The following is a 20,543-nucleotide window of genomic DNA, read 5'->3' as shown; positions in this document are numbered from 1 at the left end:
CTTGGAGGACTTTGTCTCCTCCGATGTAGATGAGGGCAGCGTGTCTGAGGTCTCCCAACGGTCCTTTGCGGATTCCTTGGAGGAGATAGATCCCCGCTCGGATGGAGCGGATGACCCCTCTGCAGCGCGGCTTTTTAGCCCAGAGGATTTGCCCAACCTGTTGTTACAGGCCATGGACACTTTGAAGATTTCCTCTCCGGAGGACGTCTCTCCCTCAGCCCCTGTTGGCTCTGCCATTATGCTGGGGACGAAGTGCCCGCCTAGAACCTTCCACGTGCATGATGCCATGCACACCTTAATTTCGGCTCAATGGGATGTCCCGGAAGCGAGCCTTAAAGTGGCTAGGGCTATGTCCCGCCTCTATCCTTTGGCTGTGAGTGCACGTGAGGCCTATCTGTGGCCTACCGTGGATTCTTTAATCACTGCGGTGACTAAGAAAACGGCTTTGCCGGTGGAAGGTGGCACGGCCCTGAAGGACGCCCAAGACAGAAGATTGGAGGCGGCCTTAAGGTCGTCCTTTGAGGCGGCTGCTTTAAGTTTGCAGGCCTCAGTTTGCGGCTCCTATGTGGCCAGGGCGTGCCTGACTATGGTGCAGCGGGCTTCCCCCTCGGATCATTCCTTGAGGGCTGATTGGCCGGCCCTGGAATCGGGCTTAGCCTATTTGGCAGACTTGCTGTATGATGTCTTGAGGGCCTCAGCTAAAGGCATGGCTCAGACAATCTCTGCGCGGCGGTGGCTTTGGCTGAAACATTGGTCTGCTGACCACGCCTCTAAATCCCGCCTGGCTAGATTACCTTTTAAAGGCAAGCTGCTCTTTGGGGTCGAGCTGGACAAAATCGTGACCGATCTCGGCACGTCTAAGGGCAAGAAATTACCAGAGGTCAGGGCTCGGGCTAGTACTCGTCCCGGTACCTTCAGAGGACGGTTGCAGGAAGCCCGTCGGTACCGCCCGGGCAAGTCGGGCTCCTCTGCCCCTTCTTCCTTCAAGAGGAATTTCTCCCCCAAGCAGCATTCCTTTCGCAGAGACCGCCGTCCCGGAGGTGCTCCCTCCGGTCCTCCCCCAGGGTCTCGTACCCCAATGACGGGGCCTTGGTCCACGCCCCAGTGCAGATTGGAGGACGGCTGTCCTCGTTTCTGGGCGAGTGGACCACAATAACTTCAGACGCGTGGGTGCTGGAAGTCATCAGAGACGGCTACAAGCTAGAGTTCTGCCGACCCTTAAAAGACGGGTTCGTACTCTCTCCCTGTAAGTCTCCGGTCAAAGCTGTGGCAGTGCAGCAGACCTTGGACAATCTGATCCGCCTGGGCGCGGTCGTTCCGGTGCCAGAAAGTCAGCTTGGCAAGGGACGTTACGCCATTTACTTTGTGGTACCAAAGAAAGGAGGTTCTGTCCGGCCTATCCTCGACCTCAAAGGGGTCAATCGGGCCTTGAAAGTGCGGCACTTTCGCATGGAGACTCTCCGCTCTGTTATAGCGGCAGTGAAGGCAGGAGAGTTCCTGGCATCCTTGGACATCAAGGAAGCGTACCTGCATATTCCCATCTGGCCTCCTCATCAACGCTTTCTGCGTTTTGCAGTCCTGGGACGACACTTCCAGTTCAGAGCCCTCCCATTCGGGTTGGCTACTGCTCCACGGACCTTTTCCAAAGTAATGGTGGTCTTCGCGGCCTTCCTACGAAAGGAAGGGGTACAAGTCCATCCTTATCTGGACGACTGGTTGATCCGAGCCCCCTCTTATGCAGAGTGCGGCAAAGCTGTGAACCGGGTAGTTGCTCTTTTGAGCTCCCTGGGATGGATCATCAACTGGGAGAAGAGCCAGCTGCGCCCGACTCAGTCCCTGGAGTACCTGGGAGTTCGATTCGACACCCAAGTGGGCAGAGTGTTCCTGCCAGACAATCGGATTGTCAAACTTCAGGCTCAAGTGGACCAGTTCCTAGTAGCCTCTCCTCCTCGGGCTTGGGACTATGGGCAGCTGTTGGGCTCTATGACGGCCACGATGGAAGTAGTGCCCTGGGCCAGGGTTCATATGAGACCACTTCAACAATCTTTGCTGCGGCGCTGGACTCCGATGTCGGAGGATTATGCTGTGCGCCTTCCCTTGGACCCAGCAGTGCGCAAGGCGCTGAGCTGGTGGATGCAGACAGGCAAGTTGTCTGCGGGAATGCCTCTGGTGACCCCAGAGTGGATTGTCGTCACGACGGACGCCTCTTTGTCGGGCTGGGGAGCCCACTGCTTGGGAAGGACAGCGCAGGGGCTCTGGTCTCCTGCAGAGGCAAAGTGGTCTATCAACCTCCTGGAACTCAGAGCCATTCGGTTGGCGCTTTTGGAGTTCATCCCGGTACTGGTGTTGAAGCCTGTACGGGTCCTGTCAGACAATGCCATGGCTGTGGCCTATGTCAACCGCCAGGGAGATACCAAGAGCGCCCCTCTAGCCAAGGAGGCTATGAATCTTTGCCAGTGGGCGGAAGCGAACCTGGAGCAGCTTTCAGCGGCCCACATTGCCGGAGTCATGAATGTCAAGGCGGTCTTTCTCAGTCGCCATACATTGGAGCCCGGAGAGTGGCAACTATCTGCTCAGGCGTTCTTGGACATCACGAAGCGCTGGGGCCAGCCGAGCCTAGATCTGATGGCGTCATCGGCCAATTGCCAAGTGCCGCGCTTTTTCAGCAGAGGACGGGACCCTCGATCCCTGGGAGTAGATGCTCTTCTCTAACAGTGGCCGACACAAGAGCTCCTCTATGTGTTCCCGCCCTGGCCCATGTTGGGCAGGGTGCTAGACCGGGTGGCAAAGCATCCCGGCAGGGTAATCCTGGTGGGTCCGGATTGGCCCAGACGTCCCTGGTATGCGGACTTGATCAGGCTCTCAGTCGACGATCCTCTGCGGCTGTCAGTGGAGCAGGGCCTGTTACATCAGGGTCCCGTGGTGATGGAGGATCCCTCCCCCTTTGGTCTTACGGCCTGGCTATTGAGCGGCAGCGTCTGAGGAAGAAGGGCTTCTCAGACAAGGTCATCGCCACTATGCTAAGAGCGAGGAAGCGCTCTACTTCTACTGCTTACGCCAGGGTTTGGCGTATCTTTGCAGCGTGGTGTGAAGCAGGCTCACTTTCTCCCTTCACTGCTCCAATTTCTTCAGTGTTGGCGTTCCTGCAAGAAGGTCTGGAGAAAGGCCTGTCGCTCAGTTCCCTTAAAGTCCAGGTAGCGGCTCTGGCTTGCTTCAGGGGCCGCCTGAAGGGTGCTTCCCTGGCTTCGCAGCCAGATGTGGTGCGCTTTCTCAAGGGAGTTAATCACCTACGCCCTCCTCTGCACTCAGTGGTGCCTGCGTGGAATCTCAACCTGGTGTTAAGAGCATTGCAGAAGCCGCCTTTTGAACCCTTGTCAAGGGCATCTCTGAAAGACCTGACGTGGAAAGCAGTCTTTTTGGTGGCTATCACTTCAGCCAGAAGAGTTTCCGAGCTCCAGGCGCTCTCATGTCGAGAGCCTTTTCTGCAGTTCACTGAGGCAGGAGTGACTATTCGCACAGTGCCTTCCTTTCTGCCCAAGATTGTTTCTCGCTTCCATGTGAATCAGCAGCTCTGTCTCCCTTCCTTTCGTAGGGAGGACTACCCAGAGGAGTGCTCTGCTCTTAAATATCTGGATGTGAGGCGAGTCATCATCAGATACTTGGAAGTGACCAATGATTTCCGGAAATCGGATCATCTGTTTGTCCTGTTTGCAGGTCCTCGTAAGGGTCTGCAGGCTGCTAAGCCTACAGTGGCAAGATGGGTCAAGGAAGCCATTGCAGCGGCTTATGTGGCCGCAAGGAAGGTGCCGCCTATCCAGCTGAAGGCTCACTTCACGAGAGCTCAGGCGGCCTCGATGGCAGAGGCCGGATCCGTCTCCTTGGAAGAGATATGCAAGGCGGCAACTTGGGCTTCGCCTCATACATTCTCCAAGCATTACCGTTTGACGGTGGCTGCACGGGCGGAGGCCCGGTTTGGAGCTTCAGTGTTGAGGTCAGGGATTTCAATGTCCCGCCCTGGGTGAGTACTGCTTCGGTACATCCCACCAGTCTATGGATTGATCAGCTTGATGATATGGAAGGTAAAATTATGTATAATCATACCTGATAATTTTCTTTCCATTAATCATAGCTGATCAATCCATAGCCCCTCCTAGATATCTGTACTGTTTTTATTCTGGTTGCATTTCAGGTTCAAGTTTAGTCTTCAGTTACTTCAGAAAGACTTCGTGTTCAAGTTTTTTCACTTGGATTCTTCAAGAGTTGAGACGAGTTTGTGTTACAGTGAGCTGCTGCATTCCTCTCCCACCCGTTTTACGGGGCTGGATTGAGACATAAATTCTGCCGGCACTCCCTCCCGCTTCGTGCGGCTGTAGGGCAGCTTTGTACCCCTCCCGCTTCGGCGGTGTTAGGGTCAGTCAGCTCCTCCCGCGGTTGCAGGATAAGCCAGATCCCCCCGCATCGGCGGGTGTGGTGTCCCTCCCCCGCTCCGCGGGGATGAGCTGGACGGATTCCCCTCCCCCACTTGTGTGGGGATGAGCTGGGTTAATTCCCCTCCCCCGTTTCGGCGGTGGTGAGCTGGGCAGAGTGTCCCTTCGTGGGTGTAATTCTCTAAGTGCTGAGTCCTGCGGATGGAGCTTTGATATCGACATACTGAGGAGTTTCCGGCAGCACATGACCACATATAGGGAGGCAAAAGTTTGCTCTCTATCTCCACCTGCTGGTAGATGGACACAACCCACCAGTCTATGGATTGATCAGCTATGATGAATGGAAAGAAAATTATCAGTTATGATTATACATAATTTTACCTTGTATGTATATATTTTTGTATAGATTAATGAGACTTATGGGTCAGTTTGTTTTGTGCTGTATTTTCTATTTATCTGCTTAGTTAATAGGCGGGCTATAAATAAAAATAAAATGCAGCATTTGAATAAGTGGTCCTCTGCAACCGCTTTGCTCTTTCATTTTCCTTCATTAACAGGATACTGGGCTAGATGGACCATTGGTCTGACCCAGTATGGCTATGTTATGTAAGCTTTATCCTCCACCATTTATGTGTATATGTTCATGATAGTGGAGAGACCCTCAAGTATGTGCCTGCGCTTTCTTGCAAAGTCTACAGAGAAAGCATTGTTGCTTACCTGTAACGGGCTCTCTGTAGGGGTCAGAGAAATGCAACCACAGTCACCCTCCTCATCCCAACAAATATTTTTTTCACTAGCCTTTTTGCCTTTTCACTTCAGCTCTTTTATAGTCTGAGGAGGGAGGAGACAGGCACAGCGCCCCCCCCCCCCCCCCCCCCCCCCACTATAACAACAAAAAATATATATATTTCCTTAGCATCCCTCTGTACTGGCCCAGAGCTTGACTGATGGGTTGTGCATGCCTTCTAGCAGGTGGAGATTGAATTCTGACATCAGTGAGAGCCAATAGTAGCCCTAGCTATATAGAACAATCCAGTATTCTCAGTCTCCAGCAGGTGGAAGGTGGTGAGCCCTGTCAGTCTCCCTTGTTTCTCTTTTTTTTCCTCTGTGCTTTAAAAAAAATTTTTTTTTTTATAGATTTAATATTGGGTTCTCTCACTGTGGAACTTGTAGCTTCTCAGACCCTTAGGGGGAAAGGGTTCTGGGAGAGGCAGCCATGTATGAGTGCTAAAAGATAGTAAAAAAAAAAAATGGCCCATTTGAAATGGGGCAGAGAACAGGCAAAGCGGCTATCCTCATTTTGACAGCTTTCTGTCCTCCGCTGTCCCCTCTGCCAGTCTTTTTCTATTCTGCAACTAAAAAAAAAAAAAAAAAAAGTTTAAGCACTGCAGGGAGTTCGCCACGTGTCTCTGCTAGCATGACTGAAAAACGTCTGCGCTGTGTGGTGTTGGTGTAAATATTGTACCTCCGTGGAAGGAGCGTCTTACCCTGGCCCTCTTCTGTGCCATTGCCGATCTTGGGGAGGGGGGCTGATCCGGTGAGGCGCTCTGATGTCCCTTCAGGTCCCGTCTTGACGGGAACTGCCGCCATTTTGTCTTTGCAGCAGCAGCCGGTTTCTCTTTCTTCTCCTCATGCTGTCTGTGCCTGAGATTCTCGTTTCTGCTGCACCCGAGGGAGGTTTTTCCCCAGAGTTCGTGATGCAAATGTATAAAGCCTTTTTATTGCAAAAGTCGTCTTTCATCATCTGATCTGGGGCAGGCTCAGGTGGTGTCAGCTAAAAGACCTCTGAGGTCCTAGGATCGAGAGGAAGACTTGGGAGTCAAGCCCTGACCCGGACATGCCCTGTCTTACAGACTAGTATGTTTTTCAGGGGGATCCCTTAGAAGACATCTCTGACTTCTTAGGGACCAAGATGGATTCTCTCCTCCTGGGGGAGGATCCATCTGTTCTCAGACGGGGGGAGGATCCATCTGTTCTCAGAATGTTCACAAGGACGATCAGGAGTTAATATCCTTGGTCTCTTTCACGTTACATTTTGAGGAGGAGGAACCTCAAGCTGTGGAACCCCGCAAGGTGGACCTACTGGTAAAGCGAGTCCGCAAGCCAGGAAAGACCTTTCCCATGCATCAGGACATTAGAGATGCCATACAGGCTCAGTGGGATGCCCTTGACGCAACGTTCAGACCTGCCAAGTCCATGGTCCGCTTTCATCCTGTTCTTGAAGCTATTGCCGTTCGGTCTGGCAACGGCTCCCCGGACCTTTACCAAAGTGATGGTGGTAGTAGGGGCTACCCTCCAGAAGGAAGGGATTCTTGTTCGTCCTTACCTTTCAGGAAAAGCCTGCAAGTCACAGGGTAGTTCAGTTTTTACAGTCCCTCAGATGGATAGTAAAGTTTCAGAAGTCACCTGCAGCCCTCTCAGTGCCTGGATTACCTGGGGCTACGGTTCGATACTTGGACAGGCTGGGTGTTCTTGACAGAAGCTTGGATTTTCAAGTTGCAGGCTCGGGTCCAGCATTTGCTCCAGTTGGTTCTGCTGTCAGCGAAAGACTACCTTCAAGTACTAGACTCCATGGCAGCAACGATAGAGGCGGTGCCCTGGGCCAGGGCTCACATGCGATTGCTTCAAAGATCCCTGCTGTCCAGGTGGTCCTCCCAGAGGGATTCCATTTGGAAGAAACTACAGCTCACGGAGCAAGTGCGGGGCAGCCTTCTCTAGTGTCTTCGAGCGTCCAGTCTATCCAGGGGATGCTCGCAGTGGATTGTGGTGACTACAGATGCCAGTCTGAAGGGCTGGGGAGCCCATTGTCTGGGTCAGTATGCGCAAAGTTTCTGGACGCCATAAGAATCAAAGAGCTCCATCAATTTCTTGGAGACAAGGGCAATCCGATTGGTGCTTCAGGCGTTCCGTCCATTCCTGGAGGGACAGACAAGTGTGTATCCTGTTCGACAATGCCACGGCGGTAGCTTATGTCAATCGCCAAGGAGGGACAAGAAGTCTTACACTGGAGAGAGAAGCTGTTCTGCTGATGAGTTGGGCGAAGCTGCACCTTCTAGCTCAGCGGCTAATGTGGCAGGAGTAGGAAATGTGCAGGCAGATTTTCTGTCGCACCACTCTGGACCCCCGAGGAAGTGGTCCCTCAGCGATGACTCGTTTCGAGCAGTGGTGCATTGCTGGGGGCTTCCAACCATGGACCTCTTTGCTGCAGCAGTCAGTGCGAAAGTGCTGTTGTACTTCAGTTGCCGGAGAGACTCAAAGGCTCAGTGAATCGATGCACTGCTCCAGCCTTGGCTGAAGGGCCTCCTGTATATCTTTCCCCTGAAGCCTCTTAGATCGCCTGATCCAGAAAGTAGAAGCGCACAGGGGTCAGGTAATTGTGATAGCCCCGTACTGGCCCCGCAGACCCTGCTATGCCGATCTTCAGAGTCTGTTGGATTTCATCTCAGGTTTTCAGAACACCCGGGTCTGTCGGTTCAAGGGCCAGTGAGTCATCCAGACCGTGGTCTATTTTGTCTTATAGCCTGGCTCTTGAAAGGGTGAGGTTGACTAAGTGAGGTTACTCGGCGGGAGTAGTTGCCACCATGCTAAAGTCTCTGCGTTGTTCTACTTCGCTTAATTACATCAGGACTTGGAGAGTTTTTGAGGAGTGATGTGACGGGTTAGGTATTTCTCCTTTTCGTGCCTCCGTTGTGCAGGTCCTGGATTTTTTACAACGGGGGCTCAACAAAGGTTTGGCTCTGTCCTCACTGAAAGTTCAGATCGTGACTTTATCTTGTTTTCGAGGTTGAGTTCAGGGTAAGTCTGTAGCCTCTCCTCTGGATGTGATTTGTTTTTTAAGGGGCGCGGGCCTGGTGCGCGCGCCTCCCCCCCCCCCCCCCCCCGAACAGGCTATTTTTCCGTTGTGGGATCTTTAGTTCTCTAGGCTCTCTCATCCTCCCTTCAAACCTTTGACCCTCTTATACCTTGAAGGACTTGACTCTCAAAGGTGGTTTTCTTTGTGGCAATTGCCTCGGCTAGGAGAGTTTCGAAGCTGCAGGCTCTCTTGTGTTGATCGCCATTTTTGGAGTTTGCAAAGGACCGTATGGTTTTTTGCGACCGTTTCCTTCCTTTATTCCCAAGGTGTTTTCGTGTTTCTCAATGTTTTTACCTGTCCTGGGGTCTTCCTCAGGTTCAGAAGAGCAGCGCCGGCTTGTGTTTGGATGTCAGAAGAGCGCTCAAATTCTATTTGAAGCTTACGGAGGACTTCCGGCGAACAGATTGCTTGTTTGTCCTCATTGGTGGGGTTCAGAAGGGTCTGGCAGCCTCTAAGCCCGCTATTGCTCGCTGGCTTATGGAGATGATTGCTTCTGCTTACCTTTTAGCCGGCAGATTAGCACTGGCGGGAGTAAAGGCCCACTCTACCAGAGGTCGGGCTACTTCTTGGGCTGAGTGGTGTTTTGTTCCTCCGTTGGAGATCTGTAGAGCGGCAACTTGATCCTCTTTACATTCTGTTTCCAGGCATTACAGATTGGATGTACAGGGTCAACAAGGTACCGTGTTTGGGGCTCAGGAGGTCCTCACAGCGGGGTTGCTGGGGTCCCACCCATGACTTTACTTCTCTGTTACTTCCTATCAGTCAAGATTTGGGCCGGTCTGGAGGGACGCTAAGGAAGGAGCAGTTAGGTCTTAACTGCTAATTTGCCTTTAGTCCCTCTGGACCGGCCCAGATCCCTCCCGTTCAGCAATAGATATTCTCTGTTTTGTGCCTCGAGGAGAGCTGTTTGTTTTTGGTGGTTTGTTTGAGAAATTGCACCTTGCAAAAAAAAAAAAAAAAAAAATTGTTGCATTCTTTCGGGCCACCTCATGCTGTGCAGTGGTGCTTCCTAAGGGGAGCCAGGCACGATTTGCATGTTGCACAGTCTTGTGGTAGATTGGTGGCTTTGGGTGCACAGCTGCTGTTTTCTTTCTTCCTCCTTTGGTACTGTATATTGGATTGTTCTATGTAGCTAGGGCTCCTATTGGCTCTCACTGATGAGTCGAAAATCTCAGTCTCCCTGCTGGAAGGCTTGCAAAACCCATCAGTCAAGCTCTGGGCTGGTCCGGAGGGGCTAAAGGAAAGCAAATTAGCAGGTAAGGCCTAATTTATCTGAGCTAAAGAATCGGGTTACCTGGGACTTTGTTAATGGTCACCTCAGACTTTTTTTTGAGCTAATGACTTGCTGCACCTGGGTATTTGTTAATGGCCACCTCAATGTGGCTGCTTTTTCCCGATGTCTCTGAAGAATCCCTATTACTGGTAAGCTTTACCTTTGCTCCATATCCAAAATGGATAAAATGAACTTTTAACAGAGCAGTAGCACAGTTTACCTCAAGGAAGATAGGACAAAGTAAATCAGAATGTAGTGGTGGCAGGGCTTTGATACATTTCCAACTATGGGCCATGGGCAGAGTTTAAAGTTATAACAGTGTGGTGATAGCAATCTCCTATAAATGGTGAAGCTTGCGCTGCTTAAAAATAGCTTTAAAATTAATAATGGTAAGGGCAGGGATAGTTGATAAAAGCTAGAGCAGTGTGACTGGTCATGTTTGTATGACAGATACTTGGTTTGTGGAATGTTGGTGTGGAAAAGCAGGGCTAATGAGTGGCTCTTATTTCCTGAAAATTACTTTTTATTATATGAAGAAATTTGACCATCAGTGATCTTTACTTTAGAGGAAGTAGGGCACTTTAGTACTGAGGATTAATGACTTTTGGATTGTTTATAGAAAATGGACCTTCAGGTATTCAGAGTAAGGTAAGGTAGTTGAGGATTAACTTCTTAAAAAATAATAAAATAAAAAAATGAAGATTTATACCAAGAGATTTTAAAATTCAATGCAAAAATTAGTTTTACACAATGTTTTCTTTTTCCTTGTAGTTTTTCTCCCCATTAAATCCTATACGGGTTCATATTGATATTGGAGCAGATGGGAGAGCAACTGGGGAAGCTGATGTAGAATTTGCAACACATGAAGATGCAGTGGCTGCCATGGCTAAAGATAAAAACAATATGCGTAAGTTAATTTTGTGTTCTTGTGGTAAGAGTTAAAATATATATGTAAACATAGGGCCTTTCCAGTTTGTCTATACAAACTAAACTTTACAATCCTTTCCTCTGTTAGAGATCTCTGTACTTTGTCCCCATGCTTTCCTGAATTTGGATTTTCTCCAAGGACAAGCAGATCGTTGTATTCTCATAGCTAGGTGACGTTATCCGGTGGATCCTGGTGTGGAAGTTGAGATTTAGACGTTTCTAGCAGGGTCCCAAGCTCATGCACTGGTGTCTTCTGTCTGACATTCGAGCGCGGGCTCCTCAGTCTGTTTTTGTCCGCAGAGCAGGGACAATGTGCTATTGTGTTCTCACAGTGCTTATTTTTTCTGTCAATGGTATTGCCTTCCTCTGTGGGGCTTTTTGGCTCTTCAGGATTTCGCGAGTTACTGGTCTCAGGCCAGAGCACTTACCTCAATTTGAACACTGCCCCTTCCATAGTGTCACTCTGGACCCAACCCAGTCTTCAGGGCACACCTAGTCCCATCGGGTTTTCAGGATATCCACAATGAATATGCATGAGAGAGATTTGCATGCACTGCCTCAATTGCATCAACTCTAACTCATTGTGGATATTCTGAAAACCTGATGGGACTAGGTGTGCCCTGAGGATTGGGTTGGGAATGACTGCTCTAGACAATCACAGATGGGTTATGCACTCCTACCAGCAGATGGAGACTGAATTCACTGAACTTCGAATAGGTGTATAAGTGGGCTGTGCAGTCCCTTGAAAGTCAGTTTCTTCTCTGTCTCAGCAAATGGTGGCAGTGGTAAGTCTGTGCAGTCCCTTAAGGTTTCCTTTCATATAATTAAAAAAAAAAAAAAAAAAAGACAGGAAACGTCTTTCCTTAGTGTCCCTCTGGACCGGCACAGGATTGGACTGATGGTTATGCAGTCCTTCCAGCAGGTGGAGATTGAGAACTTCTGACTAGAGAGCCAATAAGAGCCCAGGCCATGTGACCCTAGATTCAGTATTTGAGAATACTGAAGTTCTTTAGTCTCTCTTTTTCTTTGGGTTTATTAAAATAAAATTAAAAACCTGTGCAACGGGGAATCTGTTTAGTGCAGACTGCTGTCGTAGGGATTGTTTTTCCAGCCTTTGGGTACTACACTCGGGGGTTCCAACTCATTAAAAAAAACTTCCCTCAGCACAAACGAGCAGGTCTGCTCTGTCATCTACTGCAGCAGTCTCGCTCTTTTTTTTTTTTTTTTTCCTCCCCTTCATTACCGCAGTAGAGTGGTTTCCTTTATGCAAACAAAAAAAAAAAAAAGTGAGCAGAGGGGCAAGCTGCGAACCTGCCCTATCATGGAAAAGCTCCCAGGAGGTTGGTTTTCCTCCTGAGTTTGTCCTCCAGTTGTATCAGGCCTTTATATTGAAAACGGGCACTGAGGCTGGTATGGGCTTGTACTTCAGGGGGTCCCCTATCTAGGCAGTTGGCTCCTGCTAAGAGGGCTAGGGTTTCCTGGGACCCAGAGGAAGACCTGGCTTCGGACCTGGAGATATAGATGCCCTCCCTGGAGGAGGAGGAGGCATGTTTGGAAGAGGGATCAGGTCCCTTCTGAGTCAAGTACAGACCCCCTTACCTCTGGGGGAAGATCCATCCATAGTCTGGATCTTCAGGAGCTCATTTCTTTTGGTGGCCTCCACCCTTCATTTTGAGGAGGAACAGCCCTTAGTCCCTGTGGTTTGTAAGGTGGACTTACTGATCAAAGGCATTAGATTGGGGAGAACTTTTCTAATGCATCAGGACATTCGGGACATTATTCAGGCTCGGTGGGATGTGCCAGATTCCCTCTCAGCCAGCCAGGTCCATGGTACGCCTTTATACCAGGTCCCGGATGCAGACAGGTCCCTCCTTAAGGTGACTGTGGTTGGTGTGGTGGCATGGCATTTCAGGATGTCCAGGATCCAGTGGACGCTCTCAAGAACATACATCTCTTCTTTGGTGGTGCAGGCAGCCATATGCGGCTCCTTGGTGGCCATGGGCTTCTTCTGCTGAGCTTAGTCTTGGACAGGACTTTGGATGATTTGTTTTCTATAGATGCTGAGGTAGCCCAAATTGAGATGGGGTCTGCCTTCTTGGTGTCCTCGGCACCAAAGTATTGCGAGCATAAGCATTGGTCCTCATCAACGCACGGTGCCAGGAGCACTGGGGCATTGGCATTGGTGATACCTGAGAACTTTGGAGTATACCAACTATGTGGGTTTAATTTTCCTATCCCTGGAAGCCTCCCACTTACCTGACGCATTCTTTGGCTGCCTTTAATTTAAAGGTTTGACTGTGTGCAGGAGGATCACAGAAGATTTGTGTGACTCTGCAATTCCCAGTGTTTCTCTGAGGGGTTTTTTTTATCACAGGGATAAGAACAGTGGCTTTATATTGCAGTGGAGTTTTTTTTCTTTCTTCACTTGAGAACTTGTTGGATACAAAGATCAGCAATGTTCAATATCTGCTACAATTATTAAGGACTGGGTTTTGTGTGCCCTTGTGTTTTTTTAGGGCTCACTGACTGATCTTCATTGAGATTGTGCTCTGATGATACACAGAGACTGAAGAAACTGCAATGTAGAGTTTATGTTCCATGTTCTTTGTGGGATTTATGTGATCAGGGTATATAAGTCTGATGTGGATGGCAGTGTGAGTGAGTTGCAGGGATACTATTTGGTAATTCTTTTAATGCACTGGTTTGTTTTCACTAATAAAGATTTTGTAATTTATATAGAACATGAGTACTGTTTGTTGTTATTGTTGATACCTGAGAAGTGCCAGCACCGGGAGGAGCACTTTGGAAGAGGTGGTGGTGCACAAGTCTCTGGTCAACCCGGTATCCGCTACTAGTTCGGCACTTGTGCCAGCTGTGGATCAGGCCCCCCCCCCCCCCCCCCCCCCCGATACTTCTTGATTCTCTGTCCATGCCTATATGGAGATCCTCAACACTACATCTCAAAGGTTATTTGACATGTACAGTGCCGCTGTTGACGGGGGAGGAAGCTTCCTTGGAATATGAGGATAGGTTGTACCTTGATACTCTTCGAGGGGTGGACATAGTTCCACTGAGCCAAGGCAGGCACACTCTCTGCCTGGTCTGGATATGATGAGGAGTCTAAATGGTACCATTTATGGGATTCAGAAGAGGACCCACGTTATTTCTCTCCACCTTGAGACAAATCTCCACCTGAAGGTCTCTTGCTGGTTTTGTCAGGAAGATGGCTGGAGTAAGAGCCTAGGGCAGAAATGTTAACTGTCCTAGACTGTCACCTGCTAAGGAAGAGGGTCACGGTACCATTGAACCCTATCATTAAGCTGATGAACTGGGAATTCTCTCTTGATTGAGGGCTCAACTGCCACACCACTCTGGTGGGTAGCTTGCCCTCAAATGAGCTAGGAGCTCCAGGATTTGTCCTAAGTACACTAATTCTCTCCCACAAGAGCAGGCTGTAGAGCTTCATCAGTTGTCCAGTAAGCAGCTGGAGTGCAGGAAGTATCTGGCCAGGGGCATGAAACTTTGACTCATGATTGCGTGTCTCTGACCTAGTACCAGTGGTTCAGGAGAGATTTGGCTGACATTTTTGCTGAGATAACTGTTTGGAGGTAAGGTTGAAGAGGCTTCAGACGTCATAAAGAACACTGATACCATCCAAACCCTGTCTCGGCAACCTCCAGCTGCAGCCTCCTCTTCTAGGAGGTTTTCAAGTGGGCCTAGGCAGCAACCCTACTACTCACAAAGGTGTAGATTACCATTGCCACCTCACTCTGCCCAGAACTCTCCAAGCCCTGTGTTCTTGGCCTCGCCCAGTCCTGCCTGCCATCAGAATCCCCGGACGGCTTACCGGTAGGAGCAGCTGAATTTTTACCAGCACAGGTTGCCCCTTGTAACCTCCGACCGGTGAGTTCTTCAAATGGTCCATATTTGTAATGCTCTGCATTGGCAAGGACCATCAAATTGCCATCAATAGCATCGTATATCAGCTCTTGGCACAAGCAGGTATTTTGAAGAGAAACTTTCTGCCCTTCTACAGGCCAATGTGGTCAAATCCGTACCACCAGGGGAAGGAAGGGATTCTATTCTACTTATGGCCAAAAAGACAGGAGGATTTTGTCCCATCCTAGACCTGAGGTCCCTGAACAAATTCCTTCTCAGAAGTTCAGGATGACTTCCCTAGCACCTTCTTCCCATGATTCAGGAAAAAGATTGGCTTTGCTGCCTGGACTTAAAGGATACCTATAGTCACATTTTGATATTTCCCTAGTCACAGGAGGTATCTCTGATTCCAGTTAGGGAAACACCACTACCAGTTTCACGTTCTGTCTTTTGGCCTCACATAAGCTCTGTGTGTTTACCAAGTGTCTAGTGGTAATTGAGACTGTTTCCCTGTCTGGATGATTGGCTGGTCAAGAGCACATCACAGGACTGAGTGTCAGTGCGTGTAATTATTTGGTTGTTACTAGGGTTCATCATAAACCACCCCAAGTCCCACCTTCTCTCAGTCCAGCAACTGAAGTACATAGGGGCCCTGCTCGATGCATTGCAGGCTTGGGCTTTTCTCCTACAAGCGAGGACAGAGACCTGTGGGTCGACCTATTCTCTTAAGAGGCAAGCAGGTGCAGTTGGTATTGAAGGTGCATTGCCTATTGTCCGGACATCCTAGGTAGAGCAGACATTGGTCCCCTTCAGGACACACAGGCAGCAATCTGGTTTTCTCTTTCATTAGATTGGATGTGCATGCAGATGCTGCTTTGGGGCCAGTGTTTTAATGGCTGGGTTGGCTGCTGCTTACCCTAGAGTACTGGTTTGGTACTTTCATCTGGAGTGTTTTGAAAGCCAACGAAGGAGAAATTAGACCTTAACCTGCTAATTTTCTTTCCTTGAAGCCTCCAAACCAGTCTAGAACACACTCCTCCCCCCCCCCCCCCCCCCCCCCCCCCCCAATTGAATTTTTGTTTTCCACAGCAGCCGCAGCAAATGCATTGCTTCATGCATGTAACCTTGTTCTTCATTTGGGACTAAGGCTTCTTACCCTGGGGATTGCCAGTCTCTGCATTCCTCTGTTGGTTAACTGGTTTCCTGTGGTTTTGCTTGCCCCTGGTTGTACGTTTGGGGGTTGGTTATTACCAGCTTGCTTTAACAGTAATAATACTGGCTGCTTCAGGGTTGTACAGGACCCCTTATAAGGTGATGTCTCGATCTCCATCTTCTGGCAGGAGGGTACAACCCCACTGTTTTGGAGGCCTCAAGGAAAGAAAATTAGCAGGTAAGCTCTAATTTCTCCATCCTCAGTGAGTTGCTTTACCTTTTTATGCCTCCCATGCAGCAAATTTCTGATACAATCTCACATTGGGGCCCATACCAAGGGTGCTCAGTATTGATTTGTTGCTTATATAGAATTGTCTCAGACCTTGCTGAAATCTAAATACATTTTAGGTGCTCATCTGATCCAACTGTCTAGCCACCCAGTGAATAAATAGATCAAGTCTAACAAAACCTCTTTTTGTGTGTGTGAATTTAGCTTATACTTTTTCTGTAGTAGCTCCAGTTAAATTCTGTTTCAGTAGGTATATTTGTCACTAGAGGGCTTTACAATCTAAGGCTATACCGGAGGCATTGAATGTTTGATCTCCCAGATTACAAGGAGCTGCAGTGGAATTTGAACCTGGTTTCATGATTGTCTGCTGCTTTAAACATTAAGCTACATCTCCACTCCATTGGGCTGCTCCTCCACTTTTAGTAAAACCATGCTGGCTCAGATCCTGTAATCTATTGGATTCCAGAAACAGCACAATCATTTTACAACAGAAATTTCCTGACTTAGATGAATCGGGGTACGTAATTAAACTGGTTCCATATATGTTAACAGCAACAGTTGGAAAGAATATAAGTAGAATATGTGTGTGAAGTGTCTTTCCTTTCCTTCTAGAACATCGATACATCGAACTGTTCCTGAATTCAACTGCTGGTAGTACCTCTACTGGAATGGGATGCTATGGCAGAGATGGAATGGGTATATGTTTTTTTTTTTTGTTTGTTTATTTTTTGTCAACATTGGTAATATTTTATAGACCTGGATTTTTGTGTGTTGTTTTTTCTCATGAGCTGCTCTCTCCCCATCCTTTTGTTTTTCTTTTAGCAGATAATCAAGCAGGGTATGGTTCCATGGGCAGAATGGGAATGGGTAATTACGGTGGATGTTATGGCAATCCTGATGGCATGGGTGGATATGGTAAGCTTTTGTTTCATTGAGCTGTAGCTTCTAATTCTGTAAAGATTGGTTGTAATCTCCCTCCCCCCCCCCCCCCCCAGCTCACTAATATAAACAATGTAGCTGAAATGAAAAAGTGGATCATTTTGGATATTTTGCAGTAATAATGGCATTGCAGAGTCCTGTAAAAAAGGTCAAGTTTGTAGAAATGACGGTGTTAACTCTGAAAGTGAAAAGTAGTAGCACTGGGTAACTTTTTAAGTCGGCCATCAGTAACTTTAATTCAGCCAGCAGTTCAGTCAGTGGCATTTGAAAGCTTAACTACTACTACCATTGTTAATGTAAGTTAAACAGGATTGGTGATCTGCAGAGAGCTTATTGCTCATAGAAATAGAGGTTTAGGGAAGGAATATTGTTATCAAATATGTAGTTAAGATGTAAAAGAAAATATTCTGGAATAAAAATGAAAGAAGGGAAACTGTCCAATATTTTTTTTTTTAATTTTAGCTATAAATGATGCTTCAAAACATTTTGTCTTCGAATGCTAATGTGTATGCCAGAAAGTCCAAACACTCAATATTGAACATATCTTGTTTGCTTAATAGAATTATTCTAAATTCATTTTCTAGGTCGTGGAGCGGGAACTACTGGAAATAGTGGAGACTACTATGGTCAGCATGCAAGCATGGGTGGAAGTGGATGGCGTGGAATGTACTAGATGTTGACCATTTCTACAGTACCCTGGAAGAAACTGAATTCACAAACTTTTTTTTTTTTTTTTGTATTAAAAGGCATTTCTTGCAACCACTTCAGTTGGGAAGCCTTTCTGTAAAGTACTGTGCAGTACCCAGCTGCACAATTCGTTGGAAACTTCAATAAAGGCTGGTGTTTGGTAGATAAAGGGTACAGTTGATCACCAGAGGGCCGCAACCAGGATTTATATATTTGGCACACTTTAGCTGCTATGTACTAAGTTGTGAGTGGGTTTTTTAAAAAAATTATTTTATTTGTTTTAAATTTGCTTCATTTCTGTTAAATCTAGCTGGGTACTGCATAGCAATAATTTCTATAAAGACTTCCAGTTTACGAGTTGGTTTCAAGGACACTTGAGCATGGAGCAGCCCTTTTGAGGACTTCAGTGTCTGAAGGAATTGTTCTTTTCAGAATTTAGTAAGCTGTGGATTACAAGGGGAAAATCTTTCTGTAGGTTTTAATTGTTTTATTCCATATGTTGAATTTGAATAAATTTTTTATATTCAAACCACTGATGTCTATATATTTTCATAACAGACCCTTTCTCATATATGTTCAATGTTTAAATTGTTTTGCAGTAAATAAACTGAAAAGGTGAAGAAAAAATGTTTAAATGATCCATTTGAGTTTAACATTCACTGGATATTTTTGTAGAGTTGGTGATTTTCAGTACCAAGGGAAGAGCAAGATTGGAGTGGATTTAACCATACTGCAGGCAAAAATTGACAGCTTGGTAACCATTTGGCTGAAGTTTGAGGCCTTATTTTACTGCCGATCATGCCAAATAGGAATAATAGTTTGTATGCAGTGTCCATAGAGAGCTAGAATTTGAACATCTAATAGTTTTTTTAACTTATCGCCAGTGGTGGTATTTACGTTACCGTGCCCTGTGTCCAGTAAGAATAGCTGACGTTTTTATTGGTCTGTGATGCTAACTTAGTCTACGCACACTGCTCAGATGTGTTAAGATGCTTAGGTTCCTTGTCTGACTTCATATACGGCTTGTTAAGTTTCTTGCTTAGAATCATTTTGTTACTTAAATCATTTACAGTGAAAGTGGTTTGTTCTGCTGATGCTTTAATTCCCTGCTCATAACATCAGACAATTTGCTGGCCATTTTATAATGTGTTTACACAGTTTTAATAAACATAATTGTTCTAAAATGTGTGTAATCGGCATTTATATATAAATTACAGATCATTTCACTTAGTACTAAATACCAATAAACTCAACATGAGTAATAGAACAGTGTACCTAATGTTTTTCAGGCTTTACATTTAAGCTATGCCTAATAACATACATAGTAACATAGTAAATGACAGCAGATAAAGACCTGAACGGTCCATCCAGTCTGCCCAACAAGATAAACTCATTTTACATGGTATGTAATACTATATACATACACGAGAGTGATTTGTCACTGCCTTTCTCAGGGCACAGACCATAGAAGTCCTCCCTGCACAGATTTTATTCTCCAAATACTGGTGTCGCCACCTAATGTCTGCTAAGATTCCATAGATCCATTCCTTCTAAACAGGATTCCTTTGTGTTTATCCCATGCATGTTTGAATTCCATTATTATAATAGGCAATAGAAGATCTAAACCAGCATCCATTTTCTAAATGCTCAAATTTAAATTGTTGAAGTAAATCTAAAGAATCTTACCTGTTGAAGACTTTAATGTACCTTTCTTGGGTGCCTATGTAATTCTAGATCAGTAGGAAGGTATCGGATAGCAAAACATTAACCGGGTTTGTTTCTAACAGAAACATGGCTTATTAAAGACAAATTGAAGAGTAGCAAATTGCCTAGACCGGATGGTGTTAATCCCAGTGTACTGATGGAAATGAAAAATGAACATGCAGAACTATTGTCAGTAATATGTCTTTAAAATCAAGCATGGTGCCGGAAGATTGGTGGCCAATGTAACGTTGATTTTAATAAAGGCTCCAGAGGTGATCTGGGAAATTAGACTGGTGAGCCTGATGTCTGTGCCGGGCAAAATGGTAGAGACTATATAGAACAAAATTAGAGTATATTCAAAAGCATGGATTAATAAAACAAAGCCAACAAGGATTTAGTGAAGGGAAATCTTGCTTCATCAATCTATTAACATTTCTTTGAAGGGGTAAACAAATATGTGGATAAAGGTGAGCCAGTCGATGTTGTATCTGGATTTTCAAAAAGGCATTTGCCAAAGTACCTCATGAAAGAATGAGGAAATTGAGTCATGGGGTAGTGTCCTATTGTGGGTTTAAAAACTGGTTAAAAGATAGAAAACAGAGTAGGGTTAAATGGTCAGTATTCTCAATGGAGACAGGTAGATAGTGGGGTCCCCAGGGGTCTGTGCTGGGACTGCTGCTTTTTAACATATTTATAAATGATCTAGAGATGGGAGTAACTCAACGTGTAATTAAACTCTGGAATTCGTTGCCAGAGAATGTGGTAAACTAAAAGCGGTTAGCTTGGGGTTTAAAAAAGGTTTTGATATATGCCTTAAAAAAAAATAGTGTCCATAAGCCATTATTAAAATGACTAGGAAAATCCACTGCTCATTTCTAGGATAAGCAGCATAAAAATGTATTGCCCTTTTTTTTTTTTTTCCGATCTTGCCAGGTATTTGTGACCTGGATTGGCCACTGTTGGAAACAGGAAGCTGGGTTTGATGGACCTTTGGTCTGTCCCAGTATGGTAGTACTTAAGTGTAAATTTTACATATTTTAGATTCTATTAGTGATACAGAAATTGAAATATTAGCCTTTTGATTAAGTGTATGGTGTTTTATTGAGGAAATGCAACATGGCCATAGCTGAATTCTATTTACTTTTATTGAATTTTATATAAAAATGCAAAACAGCAAGACGTCAAGTTTAAACAATGACGGTAGTGACGTACCAGTCAAAACATACAATCACTCTTTGGTACAACATGACAGGAAAGCTAGACACTGCACAATCTGCTCAATTCCCACCCCCCACCCCCACACAAAACTCCTCTCCAAAGAAAAGCTTCCAATAAGTACAGCTGATCCAGATCAAATCACAAAAGACCAAATTAGCAAAAATGGAGAGAACAAATCCCACATCACCCAAAAGC

General features: G+C 46.6%; 1 protein-coding gene across 2 annotated transcripts in view; it reads left to right on the top strand.

Moving 5' to 3' along the window:
* Window positions 1–18,638, top strand: part of HNRNPH3 (heterogeneous nuclear ribonucleoprotein H3) — a 65,668-nt gene extending 47,030 nt beyond the window's left edge. Inside the window, exons 8-11 of one of the 2 annotated variants that reach the window (XM_030189148.1) lie at window positions 10,325–10,460; window positions 16,413–16,496; window positions 16,626–16,715; window positions 17,324–18,638. In XM_030189148.1, the coding sequence (XP_030045008.1) occupies window positions 10,325–10,460; window positions 16,413–16,496; window positions 16,626–16,715; window positions 17,324–17,412 (399 nt within the window). In that variant the 3' untranslated portion in view covers window positions 17,413–18,638. Of the gene's footprint in view, window positions 1–10,324; window positions 10,461–16,412; window positions 16,497–16,622; window positions 16,716–17,323 lie in introns of both variants that reach the window. The other variant, XM_030189147.1, reaches the window with a different exon arrangement.
* Window positions 18,639–20,543: the final 1,905 nt, after the last annotated feature.

This window comes from Microcaecilia unicolor, unplaced genomic scaffold (genome assembly GCF_901765095.1).
Source record: "Microcaecilia unicolor unplaced genomic scaffold, aMicUni1.1, whole genome shotgun sequence".
Lineage (NCBI taxonomy): Eukaryota > Metazoa > Chordata > Amphibia > Gymnophiona > Siphonopidae > Microcaecilia > Microcaecilia unicolor.
Note: the sequence above shows the minus strand (reverse complement) of the source record. Positions and strands in the feature narration are given on the sequence as shown.